At 38.2% G+C, this 15,773-nt stretch overlaps 1 protein-coding gene across 1 annotated transcript in view; it reads left to right on the plus strand.

Annotated features, from left to right (window-relative positions):
* LOC128638163 (sialoadhesin) overlaps positions 1-3,882 on the plus strand; it is a 140,269-nt gene extending 136,387 nt beyond the window's left edge. Inside the window, exon 7 of the mRNA XM_053690027.1 lies at positions 2,901-3,882. Coding sequence (XP_053546002.1) covers positions 2,901-3,008 — 108 coding nt within the window. The 3' untranslated portion in view covers positions 3,009-3,882. The remainder of the gene's footprint in view (positions 1-2,900) is intronic.
* The last annotated feature ends 11,891 nt before the right edge of the window (positions 3,883-15,773 follow it).

A 15,773-nucleotide genomic window follows, 5' to 3' on the forward strand; every position in this document is an offset into this window, starting at 1 on the left:
AACAGAGAATCTATATGGATCTTTCTAACTGAAAATATGGCACCTGGAACAAGCTATTGTCAAGGTAAGAGCCACCGCAATCCCTAGAGATCTGGCAACAGCCAAAAGAGCCCATAGAACCTTCCTAAAGATGTGAGGAACAGTGTAAAGGCCGAAAGACAGGGCTACAAATTGGAAATGTTGATCCAAAAAAGCAAATCTCAGGAACTTGAAATGTTCCCTGTGGATAGACACATGAAGATACACATCCTTTAGGTCTATAGTGGTCATAGACTGACCCTCCTGAACTAGAGGGAGAATAGAATGAATAGTCTCCATTTTGAAGGATGGGACCTTGAGAAATGTATTTAGATTTTAAGTCTACAATGGGTCAAAATGTTCCCTCCTTTTTGGAAACTACAAAATATTTGAATAAAATCCCTAACCATGTTCTGCTAGAGGAACTGGGATTATCACTCCCAGAGAGGACAAATCCTTTACGCAGTTTAAGAAGATCTCTCTCTTTACCTGGATTACAGATAATCTTAATAGGAATCTGTCTCTGGGGGGAGAAGACTTGAATTCTATCCTGTATCCCTGGGAGACTACATCGACTGCCAAAGGATCTGTAATGTCACAAATCCAAGCCCACTAAAAAAGGGAAAGCCTACCCCCTACCTGATCCAGAACTAGATCGGGGCACACCCTTCATGCTGACTTAGCCTCAGTGGAAGGCTTTCTGTATTGCTTACCCTTGTTCCAGGGCTGGCTAGCTCTCCAAGAAGTCTTGGCTTGCTCAGATTTAGAAGAAGAGGAAGGTCTCTGTCCTTTGAAGTTACGAAAAGAATGAATATTAGAAGTTTGATGACCCTTGGGTCTATTCTCCTTATCCTGATGTAAAAAAACTCCCTTTCCACCAGTAACAGTGGAAATGATCTCTGCCAGACCAGGACCAAATAAAGCCTACCCTTAAAAGGTAGAGACAAAAGCTTGGATTTAGAAGTCACATCTGCAGACCAAGACTTTAACCCAAGGGGTCTGCGGGCTAGTATCGCAAAACTAGAAATATTGCCTCCCAGCCTACTAACTTGCATACTGGCATCACAGATAAAAGTATCAGCCAGCTTTAGAGTCTTGATCCTATCCTGGAACTCCTCTATAGTAGTCTCCTCTGAAATCAGATCAGAAAAAGAGTCACACCAATAAGAGGCTGCACCAGCAACTGTCGCAATACTAGCAATTGATTGCCACTGCAAACCATGATGAAAAAATATCTTTCTTAAATAACCCTCCAGTTTCTTATCCATAGGGTCTCTAAAAAAGGATCTATCCTTGAGAGGAATAGCAGGTCTCTTGGCTAAGGTAGATATAGCACCCTCTACTCTAGGGACAGTACGCCACATATCTTGCACTGAATCAGCTACAGGAAACATCTTTTTAAACACTGGAGATGGGTTAAAAGGAACACCCGGCTTCTCCCATTCCTGAGATTTAATTTCAGACATGTGATCTGGAACAGGAAAACCTCCACAGATTTAGGTTTGACATCACAAACTCTATTAAGTTTATGCAGAGATGCTCCAGTTTAAATCTAAAATTAACCTCCTCAAAATCTATTGTACTAGAAACTGCAGATTCTGAATCAGAGATCTCGCCCACAGAAGCTGCAGAGGAATGATCCTCGCTAGATAACTGAGAACGACTATCCAAATCAGTCATGGCGGAATCAGAACCCATAGAAATGTTCTTAGATCTCCTCTTCCCTTTACCAGAACTAGGCAAAGCACTTAGGGCTGCAGAAACTGCAGAAGTCAACTGCGCAGCAAAATCGTTAGGCAAACAAACACTCCCAGAGACTGACTGAGAGGACCCGCAGGGCAATGCATGTGAATCTGTCAAAGACTGGGACATGTTAACAGAAGGCTGAGACAACCCCTGAACAGCATTATCCTGAGAAAAAGAAGGCTCAGATAAGGAATCCTTATCCTTGGATAATAAAACCTTCTTAAGGCAAGGGAAACAAAATTGCACAGGAGGTATAATCTGGGAATCTGCACAATAAAGATATTTATCAAATAACAGAGAAAGCTTGGGATCAGCTTCCATAGTAAATGAAATTGCCCTTTATTTCCCTTATACTCTAATTTCAATATAAAAGATTAGAATACAATTCTAAGCATAGATAAATAATTATTAAAACCGGCCCCAGCACTGCTGGAGAGACTCACCCATTACTAATGGGCTGGTTGTTGCTACTGCAAGCTCGCAGTAGCAATTAGTGCTCCAAAAATTAACCAGTGATTAAATCTTTAATTTTCTACAAGTGCCCCAAATTAACTCAAAATAGAGGGCATTATAGTTTTTTATTAAAAAATATTTACCATTTTTTTGATAAAAAAATAACTGCACTAGGCAGTTTTGGGGCTCTAAAGTTGGTGGGACGGCTCTGAAAAGTGCCTTTACATTGTGGTCTACATTGTGGGTACTGTGTGTATATGCACATATTAATACATACATATATATATATATATATATATATATATATATATATATATTCATAAACATATACTGTATATTTAAAAAAAAGCTGCCCATCGCTGCACTACTTCCTTCTTTCCTTCACTGCGCAAGGTTCTGATGCCGTCTCTGACGAGTGCACTGCTTCCTAGCAATGTGAATGCGAGCTTTGCGATCTACTTGTATTACCACCCCACATTATCATGCGCTGGTATTAGAAAGTGAAGCGCTAATATCGATTGCGTGCACTCCACTTGTAATCTAGCCCTTTGTGTTTTACGTTCCTTTATGTATACAGTAATGTCTTCAATATAGTGGTACAAATTTAAATATTATAAAATGCAGGCAAAAAATGGTAAATATATTTATAAATAATATTAATACCTTTTTTCTATTTTTTCAAGGTAAAAATTAATATTTACCAAGATATGAAGACAACTCACAGTGAAGCAAATCATGGTATTAAAAACATCCCAAAGAGATGTGAAAATATAGACAAGAACTATATATAACAATGTACAGGTAGCCCTCAGTTTACGCTGGGGTTAGGTTCCAGGAGGAATGGTTGTAAATCGAAACCGTTGTAAATTGAAACCCAGTTTATAATGTAAGTCAATGGGAATTGAGGGAGTTAGGTTCCAGGCCCCTCTCAAAATTGTTATAAGTAACACCTAATACATTATTTTTAAAGCTTTGAAATGAAGACTTGAAATGCTAAACAGCATTATAAACAGTATTGAATAATCACACAACACAGAATATATAATTAAACTAAGTTAAATGAACAAAACATTTGCTAAACTGCATTATAAACCTTATGAAATAATCACACAACACACACTTTACTTGCATTTTTCTGCAAACAGTTCCTTTTATGCATTCCAATCTGGACTGATTTATAGACAGGAAGATCTTGTTCCTATAAAAACTGCTTGATAGCTCATGTCTAGCTAGCTACACTGATTCATTTCAGCCTGCTTGTGTGTATCTTTGCTGCAACACAAGCGGACAGCTCCATCTACTTGCTATTTTAATCAATGCACTGCTTTCTCAATGCTTTTCAATAGGAGCCACATGACTAAAAAAAAAGGTTGTTATTCTGAAACGGTGCAAATTGAACCGGCTAAAACTGAGGGCCACCTGTATTGGTTAATAATGACCTTTTAAACAATTTAACATCTACAATAACTGAAATTAAATTAATGAAATAAAAATGAGTATTGCATAAATATTCGTCTACTGCAAGACCTAATGAATCAATAATTACATAATAACAAACCTGCATTATTTTTTAAAAGATATCAGAATGAACATCAGTCCAACAAGTTTGTAAATACAAAATGCAGAACAGTTTTATAAACATAAAATGCTGTAATATTAATAAATATATTTTGCACCATTTTCAGTAGTCAAATAATTTTTTTGGAGATAGCTTTGTTCGCCTATGAAAATATGGGACAGTTTCACAATTTGATTGGAACCTTGAATCCTTCTTTCTTTAGAACCAATGTCCCATGTAATCACAAGCATTGTGTTCTCTTGATGTGTACATGAAGGAGAGACAAGCTCAGTGCAATATAACACTACATGACATTAGAGTTTTGTTAAATTTACACTTTGTGCTTTGTATTTTATATTACTTTTGATATTAGATGTCTTTGAAGTTTTATTGCATTTGAGCTTTGTACTTTCTATTTTGTATTTTAGAATCTGTATAAAGCAATGTATTTTGGATTGTGATTTTAGAAATTCTGATTATGCTTTGAAAGTTTCTGTGTAACAAATAAATTAGAATATTTTTTTTGTATATTTTTTACATTTACATTGCACTTTGTATTTGTGCTATTCAAAATAAAATGGACAGTTTCAGAAAGTAGGAGGAACAGGAGAGTTTAATTTGTATTTGCTGCAAACTGAGATTTTGGGGCCGATTTATCAAGGACAGAATGGCCCCTGATTCTTAAGACCGCTGCTCCTTAATTGGTCCACTGCCTCTGAGGCTGTGGACATCACTCTGCCTGATCGAATACTATCGGGTTGATTGACACCCCCTGCTAGCGGCTAGCTTGTGCAATTTTACATGCCGACAGCGTATGCTGCCAGCATTCAGCGATGTTTGTCTGACATGATACACTACATGTCGGGCAGGCATTTATAAATCAGCCCCTTTATATCAGTGTCAGGTTTTCTCCTGTTAACTTCACTCTCCCCTGTATATTAACTTTATTACTTTCTATGGGAGCTAGCTTTCATCTCTCTGAGACCTCCCGGTTGTGCCCCTTTTCTTAGAGAATTCGTGAGTTTAGCCCCTGTGAAGTCTGCACTGTAATTTCTCTCCAAGTAGGATAATTTTAATCATTGGGCCCTTAGCCATACATTTTCCATATTTTCTTGTACAATAACTTACTAGTAGTAGGCTGTCTATCAGCACATTTGGATTTGGAACATGTAAGAATGTGCATGTATCATATAAATATAACCATATGAACATATGTAAACTTTTTAGTTATAAGGTAGGAATGAATTGTTATCTGTTTTTGTTTGATAAGAGACATAATTGTAATAGGAATAAATAATGAAACAATAAAAAAGACTACTAATAGAAGAGGAAAATACTTTTAAATGAGCAATAGAAGTAAAAGAAGCAAGATAATAAAGATGCATGGTTATTGTAAAATTGTTTATCTGCACATAAAGCATTGTAGGGAAGCATGCTTTACTGATGTTAAAGAAAATAGTAATCATATTCAGTGCTACAAATGTGGAACAGGAAATTATAATGCAAATAATTGTACATTTAAACAAGCAATTTGCCATTCTTGTAAAAAAATGGACATACTGTATAATCTGTGTATGTAACGGAAAAAAAGAGATTAGAACAGTTGATTTTAGAAATACAACAATTTTTTTACATTTAACAGCAACTTTTAAGTTCAGAATTATGATTCATGAATTATCCATATACAATATTAACATTAATTGCAACTCTATCCTCCCTACCTGCCATCTATTTCCTTTAAAATCTATAATGAATTCCTCTGCCAGGCTGATCTTCCTGACACTTCACTCTACATCTGCTGCACCTTTCTGCCAATCCCTTCTCTGGCTTTCTCTCACCCGCAGAATTTACATAGGGCTAGATTTACTAAGGGCCGCGCGGACAAAGGCGGACATCTATGCCCCTGTCCACCCAGCATAGCAGCTAGCCCACATTTATAATTGCACAAGCCACTGCATATGCAACACAGCCAATCTCCCCAGCCTCAGAATTTTCAGGATTGAGTAACGCCACTTTAGAGTTCACGTAGAAGGTTAAGAAGCAGCATTCTGTTGCGAGCCTGCAGCCAAAAGGCACTCTAAAAGTCAAAGGCACTCCAAAGCTGCATTTACAGCTTCTTAAATAGTACCCAAAATCCAGACTCTGACATTCAAGTCACTGCTACCCCTAGATCTCAGACCTCATCTCCAGTTACTCTCCGTACTGTGCCCTTCTTTCTGCTAATGACCTCCTCCTCTCCTCTGTTGTTACCTCTTCACATTCCTGTCTAAAGGACATCCCCAGAATGGCCCCTATATTGTGGAACAGCTCTGCCTTGCTTCACAAGCCTTTCTCCTAGTTTTCAGTTTTCCAAGCACTCCTTAAAGACTCTACTGTTCAGGGATGCATACGATATTTGCTAACCTTTTTTTACCTCAGTTGCTATCCTGCTTTCTTCATCCCCCTAAACCCCCTTAGCAGGTAAACCTGCAAGCTCAGTTGTTTTGCAGATCATCTTCATGAAAGCTGATTCACAACAGTGCAACTTTTCGCAGGGCCCTCTACCCATTTGTTCCCTATAAACGCTACCTTGCAAATCGTACCTATGTTTATAGTGCTGTGGAATCTGTTGGCGCTCTACAAAGATCTGATAATAATGATCATCAACAGTAGCAATGCAATACAGTTTCATATAAAATTAAAAGGAAAAAGACAAAGGCAATAAAACAATTAGAAAAAAGGTTGAATTTGGCCAAATCTCTCCAAAATCAGGAATACACTTATAAACACATTCTAAGGAGGGCAACCATGGGTAAGAGTTCAAAACAAGAACAGAAAAATGACCTTCATACATTCTGAAAAAGGTAAACTTGCCATTATTTTGGGTGATATTGGTTAAAAGCTTTAGGTATGCCAGAAACATGACAAACAGTGAAAATTATATTTTACTTAGCACATTTACCTTAAGAATATATGAAAGAAGTAAAAGAAAAGTCTGGTATAGGTAACAGTGTTTGACGACTCACTAGAACATATATATATATATACCAATGTTAACACTAAAATTAGAAGATAGAGTACAGACAAAGATAATAAAAGCAAGAACTGTACCATTTACATTTAAATAGGCAATATAAATTTCACTACAGTGGGTAGGCTTTACCATTTGTACTAATAAGGAAACTAACTAGAGAAAATAGATTGTGTGGAGACTTGCAGATGGCTCTGACTTCACTAGAAGTATCCATTGCGGCAAATCAAGTGCGGGAAATTAAAGAAATGTATGCAACATTGGCAGAAGGGAAAAACGTTTATTAAACTGGACTTAACGAATCCATATTTGTAAAAGAAATCTACCCAAATTCTTGTCATCTTTTAACTATAAACATTAGAGATATACATTTGTTTTCAGATGAATGCAAGAATTGGTGCATTCGTATGAAAATGACTAATAAACTACCACTACTGAAATAATAATGAATGAACACATCAATTTAAATTCTTTAATACATGAGTTAGTTTGTTATTCTTTCAAACAAACTTAAGCCCTTTCTGCAGAACCATTGACCTCTCACTACAAATAACCCTTATTTTTAAAGGACCCCCAGCCATCCCCAACTAACCCTTAGCTGCCAACCACCTAGGGTTGCCATCTCGGCCATGTTTTTCTAGACACTTATGAGTTACACATGCTGCATGATGTGCAGGTAAGAACATGAATACTGCTGTCCAGGGTCACTATTTGTGTGCTGTCCATTTGTGCAGTGATTGTCGCCTTCTGCACACCCTGCAGCATATGCAACTCATAAGTGTCCAGGAAAGCATGGCCCAGGTGGCTACCCTAAACCCAACACTGCATTTGACACCCTAACCACCAGACCCCCACTTCAGTTAACCCATAACCACTGAATCCCAACAATTTTTTTTACCAACTGCTGTACCATCCATTGCACTTAACTCCATAACCACTGGAACCCACACCGTACTTAACCCCCAACCACCAGAATACATATCACTCTTAATTTCCTAACCCTTGAACCCCATCACATTTAACAATTTAACTGCCTTCCCTCACTGCACTAAACCCCCTAACCACCGGACTCCCCATTGCAAATAACCTTCTAACAACCAGGTTAGCTATCAAAACTAACTCCCTAACCACTGAACCCTCCAATGGACTTAACCCCTAACTAATGGACCCCATTGATGATCATTAGCACCAGTTTGGTATAATTGTTTAATCATGCACCAGAATATATGCCTACAAAATCTCTGATTTTGTGCAAGTGTTCCTAGAAGAATTGACACTGTTTTGAAGGCAATGGGTGGTCACACTAAATATTGATTTGATTTAAATTTTTCTTCTGTTCACTCACACCTAGATTACGAGTCTTGCGCTAAACAGGGTGCGAAACTAACACCAACAAAGTTGCGTTATTTCACTCTCTATAGCGCTGCCATTACACGTTAGTGAAAAGCCTCCTTGTGCGTGTGATATGGTGGTGTTAAGCTCCATACTGCACAAAAGCCAAGGGCTGATTTGACATGCTCGTGCACGCTTTCCCCCATAGACATCAATGGGGAGAGAGTGTTAGAAAAAAAACTAACACCTGAAGTGCGGAATGAAAAATCTCCGTAATGCAACCCCATTGATGTCTATAGGGAAAAGAAAATTACATTTAAACCTAACTCCCTAACATAAACCCCAAGTCTAAACACCCCTAACCCGCCTCCCCCAACATCGCTGACACCTAAATAAAGCTATTAACCCCTATTCCGCTGCTTCCCGACATCGCCAACACAATAATAAAGCTATTAACCCCTAATCTACCACTTCCGACATTGCTGACACTATAATAAAGTTATTAACCCCTAAACCTCCGGCCTCCCACATCGCCGACACTAAATAAAACTATAAACCCCTAAACCTACGGCCCCCCACATCGCCGCTACTAAATAAATCTATTAACCCTTAAACCGCCAGTCCCCCACATCGCACAACACTAAATTAATCTATTAACCCCTAAATCTAACACCCCCTAACTTTAAATTAAAATTACAATATAACTATCTTAAAATAAATTAAAACGAACATGTGAAATAAAAATAAATCTAACATTAAACTATACATTAACAATTGATCGTGTATAGGCTGTAACGCAAGCATTTTAGCCTGAAAGCACAACTTGTAATACCGGCACTATGAAAATCTCACACAAAAACTTAAATTTTTTTGAGTGTGGAATGGATGTTGCATTACAGGCTAAAATGCTTGTGGTATAGCTATACAGACACGACTCATAATATGCGTTCCTGGCCATTACGCTGGAATGGCCATTTTTTTCATTGTTAAAAACCGTACCGCAACACTTGTAATCTAGCCATCACTTTGTTAAACCATGATAACTCTCTAATTAAAAGTTGAGAATAAAATGTTGGCACTCAAGAAAAAGGCCTTTATAACTAACATCTGGAGGTCAGATAAGACAGATGCCCTAAATGCCTCACATAATTTATATGGAATATACTTACCTGTATGGAATGAGCTAAAAAAACTGGCTATCATCCAAGCTCTAATCCGAAGGTGAAATAGTTCTGCACAAAGCTCATCATTTAAAATAAATAAATAAATAAATAAAAAAGAAATATATATATATATACACATATATATATATATATATATATATATATATATATATATATATATACACACATATATATATATATATATATATATATATATATATATATATATAAAAAACACGGAAGGGAACTGTACTCCAAGACCGGACCAGGTACACATCCAGTGACTCAGCAACATCCCAGCCCTGGGTGCTAAATAGCACTCCAAAAAAGCTGTGATGTCACCAGAGTCACAGGCAGTTAACCCCAGTCCGGAATGGGTGCAAGAAACAAGGGGGATTACAAACAAAAAGTAATACAACACATAGCTGTGAGCTAGCTGGTGAGTGCTGGGTGTCTCTATGTGTTGTATTACTTTTTGTTTGTAATCCCCCTTGTTTCTTGCACCCATTCCGGACTGGGGTTAACTGCCTGTGACTCTGGTGACATCACAGCTTTTTTGGAGTGCTATTTAGCACCCAGGGCTGGGATGTTGCTGAGTCACTGGATGTGTACCTGGCCCGGTCTTGGAGTGCAGTTCCCTTCCGTGTTTTGTATTTCTCTGGGTGATTACATCCACCTGTGCACCCCTTCTTTGTTCTCAGTTTGTTTGGCTTTGTAAGCTTGCATGGTGTGGCTGTGTTAGGGACTCAGGCAGTGGAAAGGACCTTGACGTGGTGCCTGAGCTTTTCCCATTTGGCCATATGCGGTAACTAACCTTTCCAGTTGTGATTTTATCTTAGAGACACCCAGCACTCACCAGCTAGCTCACAGCTAAGATAAAATCACAACTGGAAAGGTTAGTTACCGCATCTGGCCAAATGGGAAAAGCTCAGGCACCACGTCAAGGTCCTTTCCACTGCCTGAGTCCCTAACCCAGCCACACCATGCAAGCTTACAAAGCCAAACAAACTGAGAACAAAGAAGGGGTACACAGGTGGATGTAATCACCCAGAGAAATACAAAACACGGAAGGGAACTGCACTCCAAGACCGGACCAGGTACACATCCAGTGACTCAGCAACATCCCAGCCCTGGGTGCTAAATAGCACTCCAAAAAAGCTGTTATGTCACTAGAGTCACTTGCAGTTAACCCCAGTCCGGAATGGGTGCAAGAAACAAGGGGGATTACAAACAAAAATTAATACAACACATAGAGACACCCAGCACTCACCAGCTAGCTCACAGCTAAGATAAAATCACAACTGAAAAGGTTAGTTACCACATATGGCCAAATGGGAAAAGCTCAGGCACCACGTCAAGGTCCTTTCCACTGCCTGAGTCCCTAACACAGCCACACCATGCAAGCTTAAAAAGCCAAACAAACCGAGAACAAAGAAGGGGTGCACAGGTGAATGTAATCACCCAGCTTTTCCCATTTGGCCAGATGCGGTAACTAACCTTTCTAGTTGGGAGCTAGCTGGTGAGTGCTGGGTGTCTCTATGTGTTATATATATATATATATATATATATATATATATATATATATATATATATATATATATATATATATATATATATATATATATATATTATATATATATATATATCATTATATTTTGGCTCACCAGATCGCCTGTGTTATTATAAAGCAGAAATCTAGCATATTTGAATAAGTGGTATAAATAGAACAGATATGCAGTCATGTGGTAAAAATTTTATACGATATGTGGGAAACATGAAGTTTATTTATACAGGGTGTATTATACATTGGCAGTTTCCATTTCTTTTCTCTACAGATTAGAATAGTATTGTTGTGGCAGGATAAAGACATGTAAGTACTTATATTTATTGTTATTACTTATTTTTGATTCTTAAAATATGTTATGGCATACATTTTCTTACATTCCTGAATAGGAGATTCATTTGGTTTTGTATATCAATACGGTTGTTCTATATTTCTATTGCATATATACTATAAGTGATTAACCTTTAACAACTAATAATTTAAGAAACAAACAAGATCTATATCAAATAAAATTGCCACAAATAAAATTGCCACAAATAAATAATAATAATAATAATAATAATAATAATAATAATAAAAACAATAAAGCTTTTCTTACTTGCAGTTTTTAATTGAGACAGATAGGAAATTGAAGTTAATGTTCTTATGTTTGATTTAAAAAAAGGGTCTTTCAAATTTTATTTATTTTATGAACTCAATTTCTTGTCATAAATAAACCAATATTTTCTGTCATGCTTGCAGGGTCATTCCCTTATCAGCCAGCAAGGATTATGTAAAAGTACAAAGCCAATACTTTAGTATTAGTTTCAATTTTAAAAATAAACAGCTTTATTTAACATTTTAGGGCAAGACAATAATAGCACTCCCTGAAGAATTAATTTAAAGCATTAAGCACAAAAAAAAACCTTAAATGTAACCATTCACTTTACTGTCATTGCTTTACTAGAATTAATTTGACTTCAGAGAAAACAAATTTCCATTAATTTTAAGGCAAAGTATATTGCATGCAGTTTTAAATATAAACATATTCCAAATCAATTGAAAACCATTTTATAATCCCCTTTTTTTAAAACAAAAGACTTTTCACTTTGCCACATAAAGGGCCAGATTACGAGTGTCGCTTTAACTGTTACACGCAAGTAAAAAGAGGTTTATCGCAGGTGTTTGTTGACGTCAGGTTTTCCACTCCTATTACAAGTTGAATGTAAATGCAATCGCCTGAGCTCAATTGAACTTAACGCACATCGGGTTAGCACCACCTCAGAGCCCTGGTTAACTGCTACATTTAAAAGTAAACTTACACTCATAATAACACATAATAATCTAATAAAAATTATTCAAAACAATATTGCACAAAAAAGTTATAAGGGCTCAAAGATATGAGGTCTCAGGTGAAAAAAATGCAGGCTTTAACATATACAGTATATAGTTAATTTATTAAAGCACCACCTCTCATATATATATATATATATATATATATATATATATATATATATATATATATATATATATATATATATATATATATATATATATATAAATAAATATATATATATATATATATATAAATATATACTTTATTTGCATTATACTGCATATGAGATACCAGCATCAGTGATTATTGTGGAACTTCTGTGTGACTCCGTACATTTACTGCTTTTACATACCTCATATAGTTTGAGGGTACTTTAGTAAGTAAACACCCTGAAGGTGGTGCTTTTTGCATTTTAATAATAAATGTAGGTTGCCTTAATGCGCTTTTCTATTTTGTTTGACACATATATATATATATATATATATATATATATATATATATATATATACAGTATGTGTGTGTGTGTGTAAGTATGTGTGTGTTCATATGTATTTATGTATTATATGTAATTACAGACATAAATAGACATATAAACACATAAATTCATATGTATACATACTGTATATAGAAGTGTATTAAGTGCATTAGAGTCCTTTGCAGTCAATTAGATAAAAACATGTAAAAGCATTTTTATGCAATATTCATGTTTAATAAATAGTTATACTGTGTATTTACTGTAAATATTTGACATTCCAATGTTCTGCATATAACAAAATATGTTATATGTATTTATAAATAAGGCAATCAGCAATAACGATCTATCACACCAATGAGCACACAAAGAAACACCTATACTTGGGCACTGATAGATCATTTGGAGCAACTTATAAAGGCTCAGGATTTGCGCCACAGGAATCCGGACATCAGAGAGAGAAAAGTGTGGCGATTACGTCAGCTCCGCACGCATCCCGATCCGACACAGCCCCTGACAACGAGCAGGGAAGGAGACGCCATGCCCCTAGAAACAGCTAGAGCGACACAGAGCGACACATGTTTTATATACTGTATGTCTGGGGTGATTACATAAGCCTGTGCACCCTTCACTTGTTCCCAGTTTGTTGGATTGAGAGCTTGCATTGTGTGGCTGTTTTAGGTCCCAGGTTTTTGGAAGGCACTTTGACGTGGTACCTGGGCTTGTCCCATTTGGCCAAATGCGGCAACTAACCCTTCCATTTTTGCTTTTAATCTTAGCTGAGAGCTTGTGAGTGCTGGACTTTCTCTGTGTGCTGTATTAATTTGTTTTATAATTTTCCCTATGGTTCTTGCAGCCAGATCTGTCTGGGGGTAACTGCGTGTGACTCTGGAGACAGCACAACTTCCTGTGAGTGCCAGTGAGCACCCAGGGTTGAGCATGTAGTAGGGTCATGGGATGTGTACCCGGTCCGATCAGAGAGTGCAGTCCCCTTCCGTGTTTTATATATGTCTGGGGTGATTACATAAGCCTGTGCACCCTTGAATTGTTCCCAGTTTGTTGGATTGAGAGCTTGCATTGAGTGACTGTTTTAGGGTCCCAGGTTTTTGGAAGGGGCCTTGACGTGGTACCTGGGCTTGTCCCATTTGGCCTAATGTAGTAACTAACCCTTCTATTTTTGCTTTTAATCTTAGCTGAGAGTTTGTAAGTGAGTGCTGGACTTTTTGGCCAAATGCGGCAACTAACCCTTCCATTTTTGCTTTTAATCTTAGCTGAGAGCTTGTGAGTGCTGGACTTTCTCTGTGTTTTGTATTAATTTGTTTTATAATTTTCCCTATGGTTCTTGCAGCCAGATCTGTCTGGGGGTAACTGCGTGTGACTCTGGAGACAGCACAACTTCCTGTGAGTGCCAGTGAGCACCCAGGGTTGAGCATGTAGTAGGGTCATGGGATGTGTACCCGGTCCGATCAGAGAGTGCAGTCCCCTTCCGTGTTTTATATATGTCTGGGGTGATTACATAAGCCTGTGCACCCTTGAATTGTTCCCAGTTTGTTGGATTGTGAGCTTGCATTGAGTGACTGTTTTAAGGTCCCAGGTTTTTGGAAGGGGCCTTGACGTGGTACCTGGGCTTGTCCCATTTGGCCTAATGTAGTAACTAACCCTTCTATTTTTGCTTTTAATCTTAGCTGAGAGTTTGTAAGTGAGTGCTGGACTTTCTCTGTGTGTTGTAATAATTTGTTTTGTAATTTTCCCTATGGTTCTTGCACCCAAACCTGTCTGGGGTTAACTGCCTGTGACTCTGGGGACAGCACAGCTTGCTATGAGTGCCAGTGAGAAACCAGGGCTGAGCATGTTGTAGTGTCATAGAATATGTACCTGGTCTGGTCTGAGAGTACAGTCCCTTCTGTGTTTTGTATATGTCTGGGGTGATTACATAAGCCTGTGCACCCTTCACTTGTTCCCAGTTTGATGGATTGAGAGCTTGCATTGTGTGGCTGTTTTAGGGTACCAGGTTTTTGGAAGCGACATTGACGTGGTACCTGGGATTGTCCCATTTGGCCAAATACGGTAACTAACCCTTCCATTTTTGCTTTAAATCTTAGCTGAGAGCTTGTTAGTGAGTACTGGACTTTCTCTGTGTGTTATATTAATTTGTTTTGTAATTTTCCCTATGGTTCTTGCACCCAGACCTGTCTGGGGTTAACTGCCTGTGACTCTGGGGAAAGCACAGCTTCCAGTGAGTGCCAGTGAGCACCCAGGGCTGAGCATGTTGCAGGGTCATGGGATGTGTACCCGGTCCGGTCTGAGAGTGCAGTCCCCTTCTGTGTTGTTATACACGTGGGATATTCCACTATCAGACCAAACTCGGCCAGTAGTCTTCTTATCCCGGCGTCGAGCCGGAATGATAGGGAATATCCAAGAGCATAGAAAGTTAGCAAGATGAAGTAAGCAGCACTGATCACAGGCAGGATAGTCTTTGGTGGAAACAGTAATGCAGTCCACAGGTGAACCACTAGAATGGTCAGGCAGGGTTTGGCAACTGTAAAGCAGTCCAAGGGTAAACTACTAGAATGGTCAACCAGGCAGGGTTTGGCAACGGTAAAGTAGTCCAAAGGTAAACCACTAGAATGGTCAGGCAGGCAGGGTTTGGGAACAGAGAGGTAATCCAAAACAATAGGGGTTAATCAAGCAGAGTGGTCAGACAAGCAGAGTTAAACAGCAGTATATCAATCCAGCAATTTAGGGGCTAACAGGCAGAGTTGTCAGACAAGCAGAGTTCAGCAGCAGTATATCAATCCAGCAATTTAGGGGTTAACAGGCAGAGTAGTCAGACAGGCAGAGTTGATCAACAATAAGGCAATCAGCAATAATGATCCATAACACCCAGGAGTACACAAAGAAACACCTATACTTGGGCACTGATAGATTGTTCTGAGCAACTTACATAGGTGCAGGATTCGCGCAACAGGAATCCGGACCAGCATCAGAGAGAGGAGCCTGCAGCAATGACTTCAGGGCTGCAAGCATCCGGACCCGACACAGCCCCTGACAATGAGCAGGGAAGGAGACGCAGTGCCCCTAACAACAGCTAGAGTGGCATGGAGTTACAAGTGTTTTGTATATGTCTGGGGTGATTACATAA

This window comes from Bombina bombina, chromosome 8, assembly GCF_027579735.1.
Source record: "Bombina bombina isolate aBomBom1 chromosome 8, aBomBom1.pri, whole genome shotgun sequence".
In the NCBI taxonomy this organism is placed as follows: domain Eukaryota; kingdom Metazoa; phylum Chordata; class Amphibia; order Anura; family Bombinatoridae; genus Bombina; species Bombina bombina.